Below are 23466 nucleotides of genomic sequence, written 5' to 3' on the forward strand. Positions count from 1 at the left end.
CCTTCTGCTTGTGATAGAATTTTATTCCAGATTGCATAAATATCTGTATTTATGAAACATTAAGCCAATTTTCAGCATTTTCCTGAAAATCTATTAGTTGCTTTCAGGCTCTCTGAAAGATACTATATTTCATTGCATGAGAATTCATCTGTCATACTTTGAAGAGAGTGTTTATATCTCTAGCAACTAAGAGCATGTAAAAAGGCAGTTGCAACCTTTAGCTGGAGCAGAGATAGAAGAAACAAAAACTACTACCTTTCCTTAAATGTAAAAAGAATTCTCTTTTTCAATGGAAAAGATTTTCCTGGCTTACCTTGGTTACTGAAATGCAGGAAAACACATAACTTAAGTCTACCAAACCATTTTTGTACTATTTAGGGAAAGAGAGGATTGCTGTATAAGCTGGAAAAAAAGCAAAACTAATAGTTTGTGCCTCCTTTAAACATACATCCCATTATACTTTCGTTTTCCAATCCGTATTTTATTTTCTTGGTCCTCCTTTATGCGCTTTCATGCTTGGCAAGCAATATGGGAAGGCTTTCTGTGCCATTGTGTATGCTCTTATTCTGACTTCTCTGCCTGGTGCACAGAAGTCAGGGTGTGACATGAACAACAATTTGATGTACAGCCCCTAGAATGCCAAAAGAGTCTAGTATTTTATTCAGAAACAAATGACAACAAAATCTTTGAGAACCTGAGAAGAAGGTGGGGTGGTAAAAGGGATGTGTGGGAGAAGAGGAATGTAAAAAAAGGATCAAAGCAGATACATTTCAGTTGGCATGTGATAACATATTCCTCAGTTTCCTAGAATGAAATTTGTACCTTCCAATATATTTCACTGATGGATCCTGCACAGCAAACTTCACCTAAATTATCCCTTATAAATTTGGTTTCTAACCAAAAATAAATAGAATTAAATATCATCTTATAAATTTTGCTAATGTGCTTGCTAGTGAAGCAAAATCAGCAGTAAGAAAAAGCGTACTGCTGACAGTTTCAGTGAAGAACAGAATCAGTCAAGTATAATGTTCATCATTCCTTATTTACTATGATAATTAGAACCCGACATTCCGCACTGTGATGTGCATGGCTTGCGTTGTACAAGATGTTACACACATTATTTATCTGGGAGTTGTCTTTTTCCCCTGCCACCAACTTAATACACTTGCTTTTAGCATACATGCATGGAAAATGAGTGCTTCAGAAGTTCCTGATGGGCCCAGCACCTCTCTAGGTGCATAGCAGGTGACACACAAACAAATGAATCTGCTTCCAGGGACACCACTGTGTGAAGCATTGCTCTGGCTCATTAAAGCAAACGCCAGGATGTGCAGTCAATTGCTGTTCTTTATCACTGAAAATTAGCAGTGGTGTGAATGGGTCTCTTGAACTTCTTAACTACAGTCAGGGTTAAGAATGACAGAGTCTGAGCCTTGGGAATTGGAAGAAATGAAAGAGTAAACCTGACAACAGAACAGACTGGAGACTGGATCCTGCATCTCTCTTAGGGTGGAACTGTGCATTAGCAGATGGCAGCCTAAAAACAATATGTGCTGAGAGAGCTCAGGATGTATGGCAAGATTTTCAACACCTACGCGAGCATTCAAAGGAATATTGTCTGTCAGGGATGATGTAGGAATTTACAAGTTGCTTTTGTGTGTGGATTTCTGGAGCTATTATCTACATATGATCAGCTTGCAGATGTTGGAGGCAAGTTCAAGGCAAATTTTTGCAAAATGGAATACAAGAGTGTGTCACAATATTAATCCATATGTTTTGATGTGAGCATATAAACACATGTAAAACAGACCAGACCCTTGTTATGGGTAGATCGTGCAGCTAGGTTGCTTGTGAGAGGCAGTAGAAAATTGCAACTGAAGAGCAAATCATGATCTTGCCATCTGCCTGGAAGGAATTATTATATAGGGTTTGCTGTCAATCAGCCAACCTGTTCTGAAGCAAAGGCAGAACAGTATATGATTTTTTTTTCTCCATGCTCATTTCATGCACTAATTCCTTGCTCAGAAACAAACCATTTCCAGCACTAGTACTGCACAGGGGGCTCTGGCTGAAGCCCAGCCCTGCAAACAAGTAGGTGAGGTGCGGAAGAGAGTGCCTGAAGTGTTATTCTTAAACAGTGACAAAGCCCATATCTGTGACAAGGAATTAAATCTTAAAATGTTACATTGGTTAAAGTGATGGCATCAGGGCAGTACTGGCTGTTGTGCATCACATGGTTATGACAATTCTCATTTCTTTTGTGTGTTTCAGTGGGAGAAATTTCCCTAATCTCTTGTTTCCACCAAACGTGCCTTTTGTGCTGCTTTCTAATTTTTTGGGGTTGGTGGTTTTGGTTCTGTTTTTATGAGCATGGCTGAAGTCAGAAATTGTCTGCTTTATCTTTTCAAAGATTTTCCTACAAACTCTAGGATCTAGAGCACAGTATTTGTGTTCCATCCGTAACCAAGTGTTCCCTATGTAGCACCTCTAACCTGAGTATCTCCAAGCATGCTAAAATGGGTGTGTTGAGGCCACTCTGTGCCCCTGCAGAAACCAGGACATTTTAGAAGTAATATACTTAAATATAATTTAAGACCATATAATGATTCCATTAGAGGAGTTCACACTGCAGGGGGTAAGTAACAAAGAAACCTCTCGATTTGTTAATGTTTTTTTCCACCACTGGCTTGCTTTCTGATAAAGTGGAAGTAAATACATAGGTTTGCAAATAAGCTATTTGGTCAATCCCATGGTGTAATATAACAGCTGAGATTTCCTCTGCAGCTGAGGCCAATGCAGAGTTAGTAGACTTCAAAGTGTTATTTTCAGGGTAGCACCTGGAGTTATAAAGACCAGAAGTGCAGCACAGCAGAGCTGAATTGGCTCCTTGCATTTGCTTTTTGCAGAGGTACCAGCCAAAGCTTTCATTCTAAAAGAAGATGTTTCTGAGCACAGGGTGTGTTGTGCCAGGATGTGTATTTGATGTGTACTGGAGCACCCAGACATTTCACAGCCAAGAGGAGTATTAAGTTCAGAGCTCAGCTCCATGCTTCCCTAGCACACAGCACGTGCATCCTGGCATGTTTCCCAAATCAGCCTGATTGTGCCTTGTCACTGGGATTTACTCTAACCAAGACACGCTTTGCACGTGATAGTTTTTTGAGGTGTGCTGGATTGTGAACACATAAAAGGCTCAGGTGGGTTGAGTTTATAGAAGTTTCCAACGTGGTGAAGGAGGTGAGAGGTTGGGTTTTGGTGGTGTTTGTTCCAGAAGTGGAGTATGCAGCTGAAAATATAGAAAGATGTTTCTGAGTTAGGGGAAGCCAGAAACAGGAGCTAAACCTGACTGTGAGCTCACATTATTGTTTAAGGTAGGTGGTTTGGAACTAGACTTTTTGTGTTAGAGAAGTGGATTCATGGTGTGTTGGGGAGGTTCTTTCCTTTCATGGTGATGTGAGGGATCGCGGGTAGCCAGGAAAGGGCTGGTGTATTTCTGAGCTTTGCTCTTTGTGGTAACGTTTTTGCTATGATTTCTGTGTCCTTTTCCTACTATTTTCTGTATGTAAGGAGGAGGTGGGAAGTTGGTTGGGTTGGGGGAGAGTCTGCCACAGTGGAGCTGGGAAGGAGATGCAGTATCAAGATGGGGGTGACTTGCTGCAGTGCTATAGGGAGGAATTTGTTTCTTTAGATAGCTCTGTTTCTATGATGATGTCTGAAATATGCCAACTTAGAAGGAATTTACTTTAGTTGCTGCTGAAGCCTCCTTTTTTTATTACCTGTGGATAATGGAGCTCTATTGTTTGTTAAGTTTAACTGAAAGATAAGAACATAGCAAGCCTAGAGGGAGTGAAAACAGCCCAGCAACCATGTCTGAACTCACCATAGTGAATTTGCTTCCCAGAGTGTCTCAGTTATTTTGCTTCTGTCGGATTTGTTTTATTTATGTTGTGACTACTGCAAACCCTTGTACTTTTGTGTCAAAATTGACTTTTAGCAGAGGAAGTAAATGCTGAAGCTATGCTTGAGGACTGATACACTGCAACTGCTAAATTAAATACCCAGTGTCCTGTCTGACTGTAGAAGTACTGGTTTTCAGTTCATGCAGCTTTGGCTCATGATTTGTCTCCTGTAGGTGGGTCTTGGTGTGTAATGTGGTTTTAGCTTGTTTGGAAAGGCAACTACAAACTGATGGTAGTAATAGTCTGTTCTGAAACTAGGAGTATTTCAGTAGTATTTAAAGTAATGGGTGCAACTATACTAACATGAGAATGCCTGGGCTGAAGGTTTTTGAGCTTGTGCTAAATAGAAGTATCAATGCTAAGAGTCTGGATTTTCAGATCAGGATGATCTCTCCAACTAGCATATATCTGATAAAGGCTAGCAATATTGCTACTTGACAAGAACACCATGGTTCTTTAAAGCTTGATTGCTTTGCTTTTTGGTATCTCTGAATTGAAACTAAACAACTTGTCTCCATGATGTGAAGGTTATGGTTTATGTTTATATTTTGAATACATCGATTGCTATTGAAGCTTTGTTGCATGATAACAATGTACTGCACAGATAATTTGGTTAATCCTTAGCAAGTACTGATCTTGTTGGCTAATGGCAAGTTACAGATAAGGGTTGAGATTTTTTCTGTGCGTTGTCCTACATACTTTAAAAATAACTGGGACAAACTTTCTGATATAAACTTGCTTGACAAATATAGATGTGTTCTTCCCCCCTCTCTCTTTTCTCTCCTCTCAGGCATGGGAAAACTGCAAGAAGCAGAATCATTGCCTCCCAAACACAGTAATTGTGGAGACCAGACATCCCTTTAACAAACAATAGCACCATCTTTAAGGTAGGCTGGGAAAAAGACCTGTGAAAACCTTTCCTTTTGTGCTCTGTTCTCACTTTTCCCTGCTTTTGTCAATATGCAGACTTGTTATATTTAAATTAAATGTTATATTTAAATAACAAGTCTGCATATTGACAAAAGCAAGGGGAAGGTTTCACTGGTTTTCAGTATATGAGCTACTTACAGAGCTATTGTGGTTTGTTTTGTTCTTGTTGGCTTTTCTAATGGCTGTGTCCATGCAATCATCTTGCTGGTTGGATCTTCCCTGTATGTTCTGGGGTGGTGGATGGCTGGCAAAACCTGCCAAGCAAGGCTGGGGCGGTAGCAGGGAGAGAGATATTGTGGTGATGTGGCACCGGATAATAAGGTGGGAAGGAGCCATCAGATTTAGCAAGCAGAGCTTCTCCACTGAGGTGTGTTGTGCTGTTCCCTGATGTTGCTGTATCCTTGGCTGGTCCTCCAATACCTCTATAGCTGCACTATGCTGGAAATGGAGCAAATTTCCCAGGATCCTGTATTTTGAACTGGGACAAAAAAACCGTATGAGCCAGTCCCTGGCCTCCCATGGGACATAATTTCCCTGCACATGTTGTTCAGCTCTGCTTCTTCAGGCTTTTGGTGTGTGCAGAATTTGTGTTTGGCCGGCAGCGGCTGTGGTCACAGGCAGACAAATCACCAAGTGTTTCTTTGAAGTGTTTCCTTCATGAAAAAATGATGCAGCCTTCTAGCTGAGCTTTTCATGGTCAGCGTGGTTGCCTCTAGACAAATCAGTGCATCTTGTTTCGCCACTGGGAAAGCTAAAGGAGAAGAAAGCTTGACAATACAGACTACAGGATTTAATGCTGTTAGAGAAGATGTAAGAAGGAAAAGAAATGGGCTCAGTTCAGTCACTGAGATTGGACCAGGTCTCCTTCAAGAGGTGAAGAAAAGTGGTGGGTGCTGAGGAGAGTCTCAGGGCAGGGAGACTTTTCCTGGCTGTGTATCAAATGTTAGTAAGGAAGTGGATCACCACTGTGAGCATCTGGCTGATGACTGGGGATGTGCATGTAAAATGTCAAGCATTGGTGAACTTCTATGCACTTAATGTGGTATATAAGTGTTTATCTGGGCAAAGCTGATTTCTAGGAAACCCATAGATCGATGTGCTCTTTCTTGTACTGGAAGAATCATGCTTTAATGCTTGTGCTCCCTGTACTACTGGGGAAAGAAACCAAGAGCTGGAAACACATAGGGAGGCTTAGGGCTCTGGATGAAGGTTGCTGCTTGGCTTCTTTTGCTTTGAGCTTTGTGGTTGCTGTACAGGCAACATGTAGGCAGATCAATCAATCTTCACATGCTCAGCTGCTGGCTTTCCATGTGGGCTGGTTTTCAATGGAAGACAAGCTGTGGGCAGGCTACAGGGCCAAGCAAAGCTTCTGTTCTCATACTTTAAAAAAACTTCCACAAATCTTGTGGGAATAAGACAAAAGAGGGTCCATAACTTGGCATTCAGTGGAGGTAAGGTAAAACTTGCTCTTAGGCTACACTTGGCTCATCTGGCATAGGAACATGTAGGTACAGTGGAGCTGCAATGTGCACTGCCTGTTGCCCAGGCAGCAGCCAATCTGAGTTTGGCTCTATGGGAAAGAGCTTTGTAGGGTGGGTGGAAGCAGCTGGAGGGGATGGAGAACAGTCTGTTAAAAGCAAAGCTCATTGTCCCGGGAGCACTAGAGCTAATGAGCTTTGCATTTCAAAGGTGATAAGCCTTCTTTAGACCCTGCAAAACAGCGCCTGGGATTTGTCTTGTTAAATCTGTACATGGAGAAGGGGTGCCTATGGGGGTGGAGGAGAGAGGCAGAGGAGGCAGCATGCAGAAAGTAGAGGCCAGAGGCCCTTATTTGGGTGCAAGTACCAATCTGCTGTCTGCGTGAGTCTGCCTGAGTTGCATATGCTTTCCTCTTCTGTGTGCACAGAGAATTGTCATAAATAGAGGTTCAGGCAGTAAGGAGCATTTATTTTTATTTGCCTATTTTTGGCATTCAGTTGGCATCTCTAGATGAATGGTGGAACCAGGAGAAAAAGGTTGTTCTCCTTGTGAATACAGTTGTCTTGTGTGAGGCAGTCTTTCTCAAAGGCGGTTTGATGCTTGCTGGCCCCTTGGAAACTACCTTCACCTTGAAAGTATCATGCTGATGTAATGGTCTGCTTTTGGCAATCCTGCCAGCAACCCTGTGGAGTCTTTCAGTTGGAGCTGTGGATAGGCAGTTTTCCATTCTCTGTGACTGGAAGACCTTGGGTCCTAGTCTCTGTACTTCCAGCTGCCACCAAGTACCAGAGTGGAGGTGAAAGGACCTCCTTTTGACACTTCACTTCCCAGCACCCAGGCATAGACCACATAACCCAAAGTCTGTTTTGCTCTTCTGCGCAGCCTGGCCCATCCTGTCCCAGTGCTGGCAGGAGCTGCCCAACCTTTGGTCCAATGTCCCTTCTTCCTAGAGACAAACTACTTTCAGCCTTTTCTTTCCATAAGAAAGGATTTTGAAGTCTGCAGACTGTTCACTACTGCCTTATTTTTCCTTCCTTTTTTCTTTTTCCAATGTGTCAGTGTTAGTAGCCCTGCATTCAACACATGAACCCATGGGCAAATGTAAAGCATTATTCCCTTCCTGTCAAAGCCAGTGACTCCTGAAGTGAGGAGGCTAAAGTAAAGCCCCAAAGCATCAGGTGAAGATGACACTGTGCCCAGCTCAAAGCAGGATAAGAGCTGTTTCATGTTTCATTGGTCCACTGAAACTTAAAATTGGCATCAAAGACATCAAAGCAGGTGTGAGGATGCTTCCTCAAGATTTGCCAAGGACTCCTCTGTTTCTGTCTGGTGCTGGGAGGCAGGACAGGGAAGAGGTAGCAAGCACAATCTCTTTAATATTCTCTTCTCTTCTTCTGATCTCCCCCCTTGCCCTGCAGAAGCAACATGTCCTGTGTTTGTGCAGAGCTTGTCCTGAGCAATAGCAGCATCTGTCAGGGGTTACGGTGGCATTAGCTTCATGGAGTTGGGAGTTAGCAGTGCTTGGCACAGTGACAGTTCTGCTGTACCTTATATAAATCTGTACCTTGCATAAATCTGTCTCTGCCTACTCTGCTAAGGTGTGTGCTCACAATTTGTCTGATTCCTCCTGCTGTCCACAAGGCTTTCAGTTTCCTAGAAGATTTTATTTGCTTCTTGAGGCTCCTTTTTTCTAGTACCTTCCCACTCCGTACCTTTTCCTTCACAGTTTCCCCATGAGTTGTAAAGGGACCATACCTTGTTAAACAGGTGTTATTATAAACTCCCATCACCTGCCCCTCTGAGGTGCTGCAGAAAGCTTCCCAGAGAGGTTACTTGCATGTAGTACTTCATGGTACTTGGTGTACGTTGGTTGCCTCTCATTAGCTTCCTTGGATGCTACTAAACCTTGCTAAGAGCAGAAAGTAGCAGCAACTGCCCCGTTCTTGGCCTTCTTCCAGTGTGTAGGGAATTCTCGGGAAAAACAAGAAAACCTTTATTAAATAGAACACATCCCAAACCATGCTTGTGCTGTGTGCTTTCATACAAAGCACCTAGGAAAAAAAATTGACCTCTTGAAAGCATATCTGGTCACCATGGGGCTTGCCCTGAGCCACAGTCTTCATCCCAGCACTACTCAGGGACCTGATGGGATCCATGCTACAATAATGGCCTGTGGAAGGGCCACTCACCAATGCTTTCCAATGTCACTTTTCCACACCCTCCTCCCAATTGCTTTATGGTTGTAATAAAGAGCTGCTCAGGTGCACTGCCAGAAAGCAGTGTAATGTTGGTCTGCAGCGCCAATCTCTTAGTATGTATTACCCAATAAATGCAGTGGCTCCTAAGGAGTGTATGGTCTGTCAGGTAAACTCATTGCACCTCTTACAGACTGTCCCCTTACTTGCTGAGAAGGAGGTACTTGAAAGTAAGGGTATTATTGCTATTGTTATTATGGTTTGGAGTCTAGAGCGCATAAGCAGAGAACGTAGTACATCCTTCTACCACAGGTTATCAGTGGAGGAAAAAAGTCTCCCACATTGTGTTACAGCATCTGCCCTGGGCTCTTAAAATGGAAGTTTCTGTTTTGTCTCTGAGCCTGCCTTCTTTTGTAGGCAGAGCTGGAAGCTGTAATGCAAGTGGATAGTATGTATTAAGTCTATACAGTGGCTGTAAAAGCAAAATAATTACATGTGTATATGGTACAGGAGGGAGAGGAAACTATTCCATTCCCATAAATAGCCACTTAAAATGCAGATAATAAATAACTGTAATAAATAATCTGAGCTTTAGCACTTAGGAGGTGCTCTTCTCCCCATTGTCTGCAGAGATGCGTCAGAAATGGAGTTGGAAGGAAAGATTTCAGAGTTGTGGCAAGGTGCTGGAAAGCCCATGGGAGCAAGTAGGAGTCTCCTGCCCTCCCCTGCCTCTCCCGTGTGTTTTATTGCACTTTCCCTGCACCACCCCTCCCCGTTCAGTCTCATTTGCCTCTTGCGAGTAAGTGCAAGAACAACGCCCGGGGAATAAAGCCTCTGCCGGCAGAAATCACGCATCTCCCAGCCAGCTCATTGGGTGTTTAGTCCTTCGCCTTCCCACCAGCGCTCTGCCACCCTCCTCTGCCCATTCATACCTGCTCCGCGCAGACGAAACCAGCGGCTCTTGTGTGCAAAGTCTGAGTGCTGGTGTTCAGATGCAGCTCCGGCTGCTAAGCCCTGGCGATTAGCGGAGTGCCAGGCTGGGGCTTTCACTGAGGGGCTGTGTCGCTTTAAGGCATGTGATACTTTCCCGAGCAGGCATGTATTGAAATAGGCTCCGGTACTTACAGCGTCGTATAGCCGTGTGCGTACCGCTGCCTTACTCTGCACTGCCCGCGCTGGAGTGAGGCTGCTCTGTCCTTAAACATAAACTGCTCCTCGTCCTTAAGTATCCTGGAAGCTGCAAATTATCTCAAGATCACTTCAGAGGTCTCATCGAGCAGAAGGTGATGCTAGGAGATGATTTAAAGGTGAAAATGAGAAGGTTTCCACCCCTCAAACCTTGGCCACTTTTCTGACGGCAGAGTCTGAGAGCTCAGATGTCTCCTTTACTCTGGAAACAGGATTTGTAACGGAAAAAAATATCTTTTTTCTTTTTTTTCTTTTTTTTTTTAATCCTGATAAAGAAGATTATTGGGAAGCGATTAAAACCCCTTATTGTGATACAGATGGATTTAAACAAGTGTTAGATCATTCCGATGAACACTAATAGAGTGCTCTGCTCTTGGTTGGATTACTCAGGTAAGGAGCTTCTTTAGGATTTAAGATGCAGAAAGCAGATCTGGAACTCATCAGATAATAGGTGGAGGAATAGTCACTGCTATGTTTCTTTACTAGTGATAAGATGATCTGTGTAAAAGTGTATGTGATAGCAGTTCTCTGACAAGTGCATAGAGAAATGCTGGGTTTTAAGCAAAGGTAGCTTGAAATATGTAGTTTGAGAGATTTTTATTTAAAATAACAAAAAGAAGAGAGGGTGCTAATAATAAAGCCTGAGTGGGCTGAGTAACTCTGCTGTCCATGTGGCTGAGAATATGATGCTGGAGGAAAGACACAGGAGCATGTAGCAGACTGCAGAAGTTTGGCTTTGCTTTGCCATGTTTTAAAGTTCAGAATACCTGAAATGTCCCTATGTGAGAGTCGGCTTTCTCTTTTCCCTTGTATAAAAAGCATGAGAGCACCAAATAGGACAAGAAGGAATTAATTCCTGAAGACATGGGAAGCCTACTGGGAGCTCCCTGATCCGAGGGGATTGAATCTATTTTGCAAGATAAATAGGTCTAAAAGGAGAGGAGGAAAACTACACTGTATACTGCAAAGTAAACAGTTGGAAATGAAATTAATTATACGTTAAGCAGTGTTTCAAACACTCGGTACAGAGAAAGGAAGAGCCTCATGCTGATAGGAGAATGTTTTGGTATTTTCTATTAATTATTCTTGTCAGTTTATGTGGTTCTCTTCAAGCAATTAGACTAAAAAAAGCTTCCCAAAGACTATGTGTTGCTTTAAAATCGAGGCAAAAGACTATTTTATATGAGTATAGCTTATTACCACCATATTTCACTATTTAATATTGTTAATCTCCTTAATGCAGAAACCCCCCTGATATAGCACATACAGACCTCTTATTGTTTCAGTTTTTGTGTGAAGGCATGATTTTTCTCTGTGAGAGATTTAATCTTTCAAAGTCTTTCTTGCTCTGTGAAAATGATGTTCAGCTGATTGGATTACTAGATAGAAACCGGCATCCTGTCATTGGCTGAGTAAGGAGAGTGCCTGAAGTTTGATTAATTTGCCAATATGAAATGCAGCAGAACGTGTTGTTAAGGGAACTGGACGATGTGTAGCGTAGCTGAGCCTTGCAAAACTGTGGATCCTTGCAGGCACTGAGGAAAGAGCTGTTGAAGTTAAAAAGTAAAAGGGAAATTTAGACAGTTAGTACAATAATGAATACAGGTATGCATCCCACAGTTGTCTATGCTGGATGTCAAAGCATTCCAGCGCCTGGAGAAAAAGAAATTGCTCTTTCCTTTTGCTGTAGGAATACTGCTGAAATTTTGACATGATGTGCTTCATGAAAAGATCAGATTTTCTATACGATACATGTGCAATTCAGTCTGGCCATGCTCCAGTCCCTTTACATGCACAGGTCAAACAAAAGGAAGCTGATTTCATCTGGAGATGAGAACATAATTCTGAGAAACAATTACTTTGTTTAGCAGACAACGTAATGATTAAAAACTAATGTTTTTAAAAGTAAAAAACTTACCTTCTGGGTCATTATTTGCCTTCCATTCTTGGGGTGTTTCTGAAATGCATCTCAGGCGATGCTGTATGCATATCTGTAATGTGTTTAAAATAGTTTTTATACTGGCTGGGCATCATCTTTTTTTCAGCTTCCTGTGATTTTAGTTGTATTTTTATTTTTTAACTCCCTTATAAGTTCAGCTATGGAGCAGTGTGGGAATGTTCTCCAGCCTTCTGTTTGCATTGTTTTTTTGGCCTCAGATCATTACAGCTTTGGTTTTTTACCGCTGAATTAAAGTTATCCAGGCTCCTGTGTTGACATCTTGTTACCTCAGCCATTCTTTTTGGACATGCCCTTAGTTGCATGACAAGTGTATCCTGCAGGGGGAATAATAACTAAGACACAAAAGACATTTAAGCAAAAGGACTGAAAAAGAAAAACAACTAAAAAATACTGTTGTAATGGAAGCTGACTATTCTGTGTGCTGTAAGGCATTGGATAATAATGTCTGTCTAATATTTTGTTTAGAGAATGGCAGTGGTCTCTGCAATGTCCTGGGTCCTGTATTTGTGGATAAGTGCCTGTGCAATGCTGCTCTGTCAGGGGTCCCTCCATCACACTTTCCAGCAGCATCACCTGCACAGACCAGGTAGGACTGAGATCAGCTGTGGGATGCCGTAAGATTGCAGGCTCTCTGCCCGTGCTCATGTCTGTCTTGATATATGATTGAATAATCATAAAATCCTTTTCATTTTTTAACTTTTATGAGTTGCTTGCCTTTGTATTGCACAGCATCTCTTTCTGGTTGTCTAATGTGTTGTGCTTTGCCAGTATGATGTTGGAATATTCATCCTTTAACATCACCTTCTAATAATTTCCCGACACAGGAATCCCATTTTGGATAACCATTAAGTTTCTCTGTTTCTCTCTGTCCTTTCTTCTGTCTTTGCTTCTCCCTATTTTGTGCAGGTCTGGAATGATTTTATAAGTTGGAAAGACATTGTGACAGCACAGGCTGGATAACTTTGCAGTTACCTGGTCCAAGCTGGACACAGGTTTGTTACTTAAAATACTGGCACCAAACCTTGCTCATAGTCACTAGGGTTTACTGGAGGTCAGGCATTTACCTTGACATAAACAAGAAGCACAGTTACTCTGAGGTTCTCAAGCTTACCTATAAAAATTAATGGGCTTGCAGAAGTGTAGTCCAGAGGAGAATTTGGGACTGTCTTCCAATGGAGTAAATGCCTGTAAAGTCAGAATAAATCCCACAGGTTAACAGTGGAGATTGCAGCTCACTTTCTCTGTTACGATCCACAGGGACTGCACATTAAAGTTTTATTGTGTTTCTATTAATATAGATGGATTGTGTAACTTTTTCAACTGATAATTATGCTTTTGAAGAATATCTTGCTGTGTTAGAAATTGATGAGTCAGCATATTAAGGTTAAAATCAGATGGGCCAAGAATGTTAACAAATTTGGATTCAAATAGGGGACAAGTTTTAGGAGCTTTAGAAATGAAAGATGGAAAATGTTAACTTGCAGTGGTGAATCATTAAACAAAGTGGCAACTAACACTTCAATGGCTTTAGATCTAATGTACTTTCAAAGATGGACAGTCTTGAACTGCAAGTCTTTAGAACCCTTAATGACTCAAAGTTTTGCCAACTACTTTCATTGTCCAAAAGTCATAGGTATTAGCATTATCTTGCTTTCTTGTCATAAAATGTGTAGTATACAGGAATAGGGCTAAATCTTTGATAGACCGGCACTTGGTGGCTGTATTAAAGCATCACCTTAACTAATGATGTTACCTTTACTAGCTGGCCCTGGAAGTTTAAGCGGATTTAAAGTTTGAATGGTGAGGTTCTTATTTGGGACTTGCAGAGAAATGAGTGAAATATTTATTAGAATCCAATTGTAAGTAATGCTATAGTTATTTGAGTCTGTCCCTCAGTGAAGGAAATAAGAAAAGCCAGCCCAGCTAAACGGATAGGTAAAAGGAAAATGTAATCTTGTTTTGTACAATCAGTTGAAAGAAGTGACATTCTGAGAAAAAGTGAGAGCTGGGCAGATTCAGAGCTCTGCACATTTGCCTAAGCTTGAAAAATCACCTTTTTTATGAAGCAAGAACAGCAAGACACTGGATGCATACCAAGAGTTGGGGAAATGTGAAAAATGACAAAAATCTTTCACTCAGAGATGTGATACAGATAGAGTGAAGGTTTTACAGCTGCCTCATCACCTACCTAGAAACAGCCAAGCTTTCCCTCCTGCAAGCCTTTCTCAGGCAGCTTCTCCACACCCTATGTGAATAAGATTGATGGTGTTCTGATCCCAGGCAGCCAATTTCAGTCTCTCAAGAAATAATCCACTACGTTGACAGATGAGTGGAATTTGACATGATGTTCACCTCAGATTCAGCTTGTGCTGCTCCTGGGAAGTACTAGCTAGTGAGCATTCTTTAGGGAAACTATTAGAGATTTTGGACAATTTCTGCTGTCACAACAGAAAGTCAAGAGAGTGGGTTTATTTTATAAGGCCATGAATTTGCAGTCTGCCAACTGAGTGTGAAAGGTTGTACATAAAAAGGGATGGAAATATGTTAACTAGCAAACCGAGTGATTTTAATGTATTCAACTGCAGTCCCCGAGCACACCCTATTTTTCATATTTATAATATTAGGAATGCGTCATTTACTTTTAGTTAGTCACTGTGTAAGTAAGAGTAAAATGTTCAGCCAAATAAAAGTGAATGAAAAAAATGGATGCAGATGAGCCATTGCATAATTTCAGTAATTTAATATTTAGTATATGAAATTTCAACTTATTGAATCATGGCAAGTGTAACTGTAATCAATAGCATGCTCAGCATACCTTTTATTTCAGTATGTGATCTTCCATAGATAATGAGGTTCTCTAAAATAAGAGTATTTGAGCTGTTCAGCTCCATCATGGGGCTACTTTGGTACAAGATAACTAAAAAGGCAGGTTCCACCTTGTTTTGTGCTTCTCATGCTTTACAAATAGAGTCTCGCTGAGCACAGGAGGTGCAGGTAAAAGATAAAATCCCCATGGAGTGTATTTAGTGTAATAAACTTGAACTGAACTCGGTAGGTTAGCACAGTGCATATACCCATCTGTACTACTGTGGTTAATCCAGTTTTGAAACCGTGGACATCAAGGGCAATATATAAAGTGGTTAGGCTGTCATCAGAGATTTCTGAACTTGTTGCTTTTTTCTGAAACTTGCTTAACCAAGTGTCCGAATGGGTTGAAATGAATTCCTACTTTGTACAATCACAAAGCTTAAAGCTTTCTTTTAGTGTAATATAATTTTTCAGTTTTATAACAGAAAAATAATAATACTTCCTTATTCAATTAGATTACCTAGTGCAAGGTATGAGCCTGAAAATAAATGTGATAAATGTCTTTATGTATCAGTATTTGTAATTGACTGTAGCTTTATTTTCTGTGAAATGTTGGCAGGTGGGCACAGATAGTAAGGGTATAGTAAATATTGCTTGAATGTAAGATTGGTGATGCTGTATTATTTGTTCCTGTTAATTTATTCTTTCTTGTCATTAACAATTAATAGTTTGAATGCTGCTGTTGAGCGCCCTTAACTATTGGTGTCTGTTCCTTTTGTTTCTGACGGGTAAGGTGGGCAGGGTAGATCTTCAGGCTTCTCCTCTGGGATCTGGAAGAGACCTTTGGAATAAGCTAGCCAAACACCATTGCAGTATAATTCCCCTTGGGTAATACACATGGCTTCCTGAAGTTTTTTTGTGACTGTATTTCATTTTCATGAAAATTATCTTGGGCAAAGGATGTGTGAAAGCATTCACAAGAAAAAACTTTATGTGGAAACAAATCTCCATCTTTTTTTCAAGCGTGTCATTTCTCTGTAGTTTAATAAGAAATGGTGGTAATGAGAAGAAATTTGTGTTGACTGATTTAGGCAGGAAGGTACACACAGTTGTAGAACTGTTGAATTGGCCTGAGGGTCAGAATGGACAGGTTGTGATTTGTAGAGTTAGTTAAGTGCCTGTGATAGATAGTCCATTGATCATCTGACTGACGGGTTTGACCCTGCCCAGAGGTAGGAAGTAGATGCTGACATTTGGCTAAGATAATAAGATATTAACTAAGTAAAGAATTTAACAAATAAAAAATAATCACCAGCCTTTCAATCGTACAATATTTAGGAAATTTTCTGACATTGTTCCACGATGAGGGATGTTTTGCCTCTGGTGAGGACCATCAGCTAGTATTGACACACTGGGCAACGTGGGCCGTGTGCTGCTTAAAAATACAGGATTCACCTGTAAGTTTGTCCCACATAATTAGGTACACATTAAGGATGCAAGGTTAGTTTTGCATACAGTGTAAAGATGTGAGGCAGACACAAGCAGAAATATGTAGCTACTGTAGCAATACTGACATTTGCAGATATGTTAATTAAAAACAGGCTTGTTCCAAGGAAGAAGTCATGGACTGAATCAAGGCTGGAATCATATGTCTGCTAAACATGAAGTACCTTTTGTTGTGACAGTAGTTAATGATGTACCCATTAAAAATAATCTCAAGAAGTGATTCTGTATGCCTCATATAAGGAGGAAAATCAGTCTCAAAGCAATTCTATAAAACCTAACAAGCAGCATCAACCTGAAGATGCTCTGAGTATGTTTCTCAGTAGACAGCATTTTGCAGAAACTCAAGTCTGTGGCTGTGAGCAAAAAATGTCTTCGTTCTTATCTTGGCCTTCCCACTGATTTTTATAGCCTTGGGGGAAACTGCATGTTTTCACACTTCAAAAGGTCTGCTGTTTTCACATGCTCGATATATGTGGCTACTCAGTTCAGAACAGCCTGGGAAGAATGCTGGTCTGAAACTAATTCCTCAGGAAAGTGTAAATAAAATATGTCTTTACTTTGTAGAACAGTTGAGATTTTTGTAGATGAATTCAACAGTATTCTTGCTCTTGGTATTTATAGAAGCAAGTGTAGGACTAGGTAGTTAATATATAAATGTGTACGGTTTCCATGGTTAGCAAGTATTCCATTAATTGTACGGTGTGAAGGCAAACTGTTGCCTTCAGCACACAATGTCCAGACTGCCGTGCAACAGCTTAGCCAGTATCCATCAGATCATGTCAGAGAGATAAAAGATGGCTAGTGTTGTTTCTTCCTGTGTTAATTAAAATGAACAAATTGACAAGCTGCAAGGCCTGGTTCAGATTTCATTTACACCAGTAAATGCACGGGAAGTACAGTATATATCCTGGTTTGTTCGTGATCAGAAAAACCTAATTATGGTGAACTATTCCAGTCGCCCACTGGAAATCACCTCTCTTGTGAGACCTTTCTGTACTATACCTCTGGCCTTCAAAGTCTGTTCTTGAAAATGGGAAACTGCCAACTTCTAAGTAAAGAAATCCAGGTTGGAGGTACCTAATGTATTCCTGATCACAGTCAAAATATATTTGGATATATGTGGACAAACATTTATATGAATTTGTGTAGGCAGAGAACTGATATAATGAAACCCTCACTTAAGGGTGAGGTAGAATTACTAGCAGCATGATAGTGATGAACTGCCTACTGTGCTTATGTGATGCGCTTGTTTACAGTGTGTGTATATATACAGTATATAGTTTGTCACACATATTGCACCCTTATTTTTATTCTATTTATTCTGAAACATTGAACCTCCAGAAGGAGAAACAACATGGGTATAGTGTTTGCAGCCAGAGAGTTAGCTACGGTTTTGGGTTCTGGTGCATTTGATGTTTGGTGGTTTCCTCCTGGGGTCTGTAAGATGTTGCTGTTGATGGCTTCTGCCTCTCAAGTAAAGGGAAAAGGCTAGAGAGGTATTGCCAAGGAGCAATCAGTGCTCAATGGAGGGTCAAAGGCAGGGAACACCTCTCTTCCTGCAGCTCAGTTGCAGGTGGAGGAAAGCTGTCACCAGTCATGCTGTTGAATGTGATGCCTTGTTACTTCTGATCCAGGGAGATGAAGTAACCTGAGGAGGAGCAGGTGTTGTGGCTCGATGGACTGTGAAGAACAGCACAGCCAAGGTGTGCAGTGCGGCAGGGAGCAGACTGCTGTGCCCAGCATGGCTCCATGGGAGCTGCGGGAAGCATGGCTGTGTTCCCTGCGATTGCCCTTGCTACGCATCTAGTGTGGAAGAGCAATGGCAAGGTGCTAACAGCAGCGTTTTGAGAGAAAAGATGTGCTGTCTGCGCTGGCAGTGTCTGTGCTCTGGTCTGGTCCCTCCTCGTCACCATGCTCCTTCTCCATCCCGTGCCATTTCCGCTCTTGCTCAGGCCTCTCCGCAGGCAGCCACTGAGGCAAGTGTAAAGCACATCCCTCTGCATGGCAGAAGCTGCTCTGGGCAAAGAGGGACCAAAAAGTGCCTCTTGCTGTGACAGCCCCAGCAGGCACCTTCTCCTCCCACACCGGTATGCTGAGCCTCTGTCCAAGTGCAGCCCTGGGGCCCCAAGTGAGTCATGAAGGAACCTTTGAGTGCACTGCGCTATTTGTAGCTTGCTGTCATGGTATTAACGACTGTGAGAATTCATACTATGGTGGTTAAGTCCCAAGGAAAATTTGGCACCTACAAATACAAACCCCAAAGGCAAACTACAACGCTCTCAGCTGAAGTATTTCTGCTGATAACATCAGAAACCTGCCTTTAATGATTAGCCTACTTTAGTCCAAGGCTCATTTATATTTTAAAAGGCAATATCCAAGTGCATTTCCTCATAAGATAGATGTGTTTTCTCCCATTAAGTTTCATATTGTTTTCTCCTATCCCACCTATAATCTTTGCATTTCCCTTTCCATGTTTTCTTTTCCACTCTGCTGTGAAATCAACCTTTGCTGTGAGCAGGATTTATTTTCCTGGTGGGATTCAGTATTTTTGCTATATTCAGATGCTCTGTACAGAGCAGTTCTCTCCAGTTAAACTAATTCTTTTGCATGCAGTATTCTTTTCATTGTGCTGTAGGCAGGGACCTTGAGGACTGCAGCACAGTTGGACTCTTAAATTTATGGCACTCGGTCAGTGATGCACAATGGGGAATTGGTGGTGTAAATTAAGCTGAATGAAGCTACAAAGCCCCATGTATGTATCTGTGACTCATATTTCTACGCTCTATTTAGAAGATTGTTACCAGACATCTCGCTTGTCTTCTGTATTGCTTTCAGAGCAACAGTTTTCCCCTTAACAAGGGGTGAAGAAGCCAGTCCTGCCCTTCTTGAAAGGTCACTTCAGTGACAGCAGGTGCAGGATCACTGTTGCTATCATGATAACCAATAGTTGTGTCATAATGTTCCATTGTAATCTTTATTTTTTACTTTGACAGAACAGCTTTTCTTGGAACTGAATTGATGGCACAAATAGAGAAACTTAGTTCTTTTGCTGATGTGAAAATGATTCCTTGAGAGCCACCAAGTGAAGTGTAGATGGACAATCTGTTATCTGAGGTGGCTGAATTTCCTTATACAGGGGTGCTCTTATTTCTGTGCCTTGTCTTTGAGCTACAAGCAATCTGGGAATAGTCTACTCTATACTAGCAGCTCCCACCAGCAGTCACTTGTGCTGGGTGCTTTGAAGTTTCATTTGTATATCATGCACCTTACCTCTCACTAAATGAATGGACAAGTAAAAGCCTCTTAAATGGTGATCCTTGTTTCTTGATTGTTAGGAGAGCTGCTGGTTGAGATCAAAATATGCTTTTAATCTGTTCTTAATCATGATCCAGAACTCCTATGGGATTAATTCTCATTTCTGTAGATGACAAATCTGAGTTGTGAGCCTTCATTGTGAACCCACTAAACAATGAGCTTCTTAACTTCTGTGTTTAATGCAATAACTTCTTGGTAACTTCTGTAGATATCTTCTGTGCAGGCGAAAGCTATATTGACAGATAACTTGAGTGGAAAACTCCTACAAATATTGATTTATTGGAAGTGGGAACCTGAAATTGTGATTTGCTGTGTTGTAAATAATGTCAGCAGTCAACAAGATCTATAGATTGGCCCGAGCACAAGCAAGAGCCTCGGGATCTTAACTGCACTCACTGATAAAACTTTACTATCTTTTTCTTTTAGTGTCCTCATTAATGTACTCAAAACCTGCCGTTAAATATTTCTGGCAAGCGAAGCTTCAGTGTAATTCTGCTGTATTGTTGAGGACTTATTACTTATAATCTTTTCTTGCAGAGTCTATTTATATTTGATCATGACATTAATTGGTTGCCAAAACAAACTAGAGTTAATTGTGTTTAATTAAGTTATTGGGAGCAGGCAAGGAGAGTTTATTTGGAAATGTTGCTTTCATTGATTTATGTATTTTTTAAAGGAGCATGAATAAATGAAGGGAACCTGTTGTGTTTAGCACCTCTTTCCCTACCTGAATTATTGTCAACAGTTGTGACTGAACAGATTGAAGACTGGAAAAGTATCCATATTATATGCGTTCTTCTGAACAAACCTATGAAAAAGTAACTTTCACATTCTGAATTTAAATAAAACCCCAAGCAGAACTGAGATCAAGTAACACTGAAACTAACAGTGAGGTAGTGTTCAGAATGACACGTTTTTAAACGTGTTTCAGAGAAGAACTTAGCTTCGTTTCAGACTTGGCTGAAGATGCTTTAGATAAGAAGGGTATGGTAAAATACATTAAAAATATTTTCTATTAAAATATGTAGTTTTATTTCTATGATACTGTAATTTCTGCCTTTTCTAGCATGTGTTTCAAAATCAACTGATTTTACAGTTCAGAAGCATTTGAACACCAACCTATTTCATGTTTTAATGCTAAAATCAGAACTGAGTGGAAAATTCTGAGGTCTTAATGTGGGGTTTATTTGAGAAACCAGTCTCCCAAGTTGAGGCTGTGACTTAAAAGTAGTTTGGTATCTTTTTGCCTTCCTTGCTTCTGCCTTCGTATTCCACACTGAAGAGGGGTGTGTGGAAATTATCTGCATAAGGTTCCTGTTATCCCATCAGCTACCCAAAACAAGTCATCATCCTGATAAATGAGTAAATCCTGTCTGGAAGCATATACTCAGATATGCCATTGGCTTTCACTTTCCTGAAAGCAATCAAGACCTCACAAACTTCAAATCCAATACCAATGCAATAAGAAAGGTCTTGTGTGTCCTTCAAGCTGGTACTAGCTCTTGTTTTGGTTTGCAGCATTAAGGGGATCTACTGTTTCCAGAAGTTGCCTTTTTTTCCCCCAAGTCTCTGCTGTTTTAAATAGGCAGTTCCTTATCTAGAAATAAGGAAATGATTAAATAATTGCTTGAAACATAAGCTGTCAGGGCTACACTAACACTGTTTACTGTGAATATCATTAACTCAAGTTCTTCCTGGTTGCTTGCATTGGGATGCTTTCAAATCTGGGTGGGCAGTCAGCCAGATGTTACTGTTGTGTGTTAAAACAGACTCAAGGCATGAGTTGAAAGCACTAGAGGGTTTTGAGCTTGTGATTGGTTTCAGTGTGCCAGAGTAGGATCTGACAGAGAATGATTGTGTCAGAACTGGTTCTCACATCTGAGATACAATTATTTCTGTAGTAATAGTTTTGTGAGGCTTTAAAACACAGCTTCCCCCCAGCCCAGGTAGTTAGAAACTGTCTTTCCATGGCTGAAGCCTCAGTGCTTTCTCCAGGTCAGCTGCCTGGTAGGTGTTGGTCTTAAACTTGTTTTGAGTTTATCCAACAAATAGATAACTCCTTTAGTTCTAATTTAGTTTTTCTTGGTATTTCTGTTATCTTTTTCTGGTTGGCAGGCAAGGAAATCAGATGTACATCAAATGAAATCCATTTGTTATGGATTAGTGCATGCAAATACCTTGATAACAGCAACAGATGAAAGCTGGTGGGTGTCTGAATGCTAACTTTGGAAAAGAAAATTAACAAAGCCAAAATACCACTGATAGTCCCTAAATGAGGTTATTCAATGCCTAAGAGCAAGGCCATGCTTTTCTGTTCCCTCTCTTGACATTCTAAAGACAGAGTAATGCACAGTGAACCCTACTAAGTAAGGATGTGTCTGTGGCTCTCCCAGGACTACACTCTGCCTATTAAAACCCATCTGCATTGACAGTAGAGGAGAGGGATGGGACTCAGCTAGGCAAAAGCAGAGAAGACCATTAATTATACTCCAGTGTGTATATTCAAGTTTGTCACAGTACACTGAGAATCAGAAATGCTTCCACGCAGGATACTTAAGTGAACCGTGCAAAGGTGGGATGTGTCTTCTTCAGTGTTCTGATTGGAAACGTTTTACACTTCCTTTTTGTCCTGAGGACAGAATTGGGTAATTGTTTAATGCTGATCTCGTACTGTTGATAACATGCTGAGTTGAATGAATTTACAGTGGTTATTAGATATTTTATCTTGTGATTGTTACTCCCATTTCTTTATGAGCCTGGTTGGACTCTTTTGAGTCTTAAAAGATGAGTGTGGAGTCTGCCAAGTTCCCCAGTCAAAGGTGTGAGGGGGAGTTGAGACACTGTTATGAGAAGGGAATTTTGAGATGCCCTGACTGGGAACAGGCTGTGGGCAATGAGCATCCTGTGTGTATCTGCATGTTGTATTTTCTGTCCCTCCCAAACCACCTTTAGGAGGGCGCCAGATACAGAGGCTGTAGTTTAGCGCAAGGTCCACAATGTAGCCAGATTACCTGCTGGTTTAGGTAGGTTTTTACCCTGTTTCAATCTTTTTGCCCTATTGTTTAGTCTGGCTCTGATAGGTTGGTGTTTTTTTTTTCCTTCCTCCCTTTAAATCACTGTATTTTCTTTTAAGTGTTTCTTTACGTAAGGTCTTATAGATCTTGCTTTTAGAAGAGACTCTCTGACCCTCCTCTTAAAGTCAATGCACCTTGATTTGATGTTTGAGCAACAAAATGCTACTTGATTTCATCCCAATTAGAACACCACTGTTACTTTTATAAAATAGTTCAAAGCATTGCTATTTGAAAAGAATTGAAATGGAGTTATTTAAAAAGATTTGAAATGCTAAAATACGGTTTCCACTTTTTGATATTCACACCATATTTTAAGTGTTTTCTATCAAATCCTGGGGAAAATGTAATTTATAACATTTTTTCACCTATATGAGTGAAGTCAGAGTTTTCCAATGGTAAAACTTTCATAAGTACTTTGTCTCTGCAGCAGAGTATGTAAGGCAATATACATACAATCATGGTAGTTTCTTGGTTTTGTTTCTCCTCTTTAGCCTTCCTTATGCTTTGATTTTTTGTGTACTTGTACTGGAACAAGATCTTCATCCCTTATACCTCCGAAGTTTCTCCGTTCTCATGCTGTAGTGTTGTCAAGACACCTTGTTTAGGCCATGATGTTACCAGAGGCTCCAGCATGTCGGTCAGACTGGGTGATGAAGGCTCTGGAAAGTAAACTATTGACTGGGCAGGACTGATTCTGAAAATGAGCAAATGCTGGTGATAGTAACAGGCGCCAAGTAAAGGGAAGGGATTTGTGCTTTCATGTGAACCATTAGGTGGTTTCCCCAGTAAAAACTTCCTTGACTGTTTAGATTGTATTTGAATTGGCTTTGAGCTGCCTGTTGCTGTGCGCTGTTTTGTGATGATGTACCTTCTATGAGCAGTGTGGTATCAAGCAGTTCTTTGGTACAAGTCATACTCCTTTGAGGTTCAGGCTCTGCAAGTTCCCCCTAAATCCTGTTCTTATGTAAGTTGAATTCTCTGCTTGTGTTCTTATTTTTGTTTTTATTCTATCAAAGGAAATAATGTAATCTATAGTGTCTAGGGAAGGAAAT

General features: G+C 40.9%; 1 protein-coding gene and 1 long non-coding RNA gene across 2 annotated transcripts in view; both read left to right on the forward strand.

Annotated features, from left to right (window-relative positions):
* The first annotated feature begins 3243 nt into the window (after positions 1-3243).
* Positions 3244-7111, forward strand: LOC133216973 (uncharacterized). The gene is made up of 3 exons (XR_009726768.1): positions 3244-3371; positions 4750-4846; positions 6866-7111. It is a non-coding gene; the product is annotated as an uncharacterized LOC133216973 (long non-coding RNA).
* A 2018-nt stretch (positions 7112-9129) lies between these two features.
* The window catches only part of TAFA1 (TAFA chemokine like family member 1), a 223269-nt gene continuing 208932 nt past the window's right edge, over positions 9130-23466 (forward strand). Inside the window, exons 1-2 of the mRNA XM_061362082.1 lie at positions 9130-10141; positions 12177-12297. Of these exons, the coding sequence (XP_061218066.1) occupies positions 12180-12297 (118 nt within the window). The 5' untranslated portion in view covers positions 9130-10141; positions 12177-12179. The remainder of the gene's footprint in view (positions 10142-12176; positions 12298-23466) is intronic.

This window comes from Neopsephotus bourkii, unplaced genomic scaffold (genome assembly GCF_033783945.1).
Source record: "Neopsephotus bourkii isolate Nb327-2 ecotype Australia unplaced genomic scaffold, CSIRO-AGI_Nbou_v1 NB_1080, whole genome shotgun sequence".
Classification (NCBI taxonomy): domain Eukaryota; kingdom Metazoa; phylum Chordata; class Aves; order Psittaciformes; family Psittacidae; genus Neopsephotus; species Neopsephotus bourkii.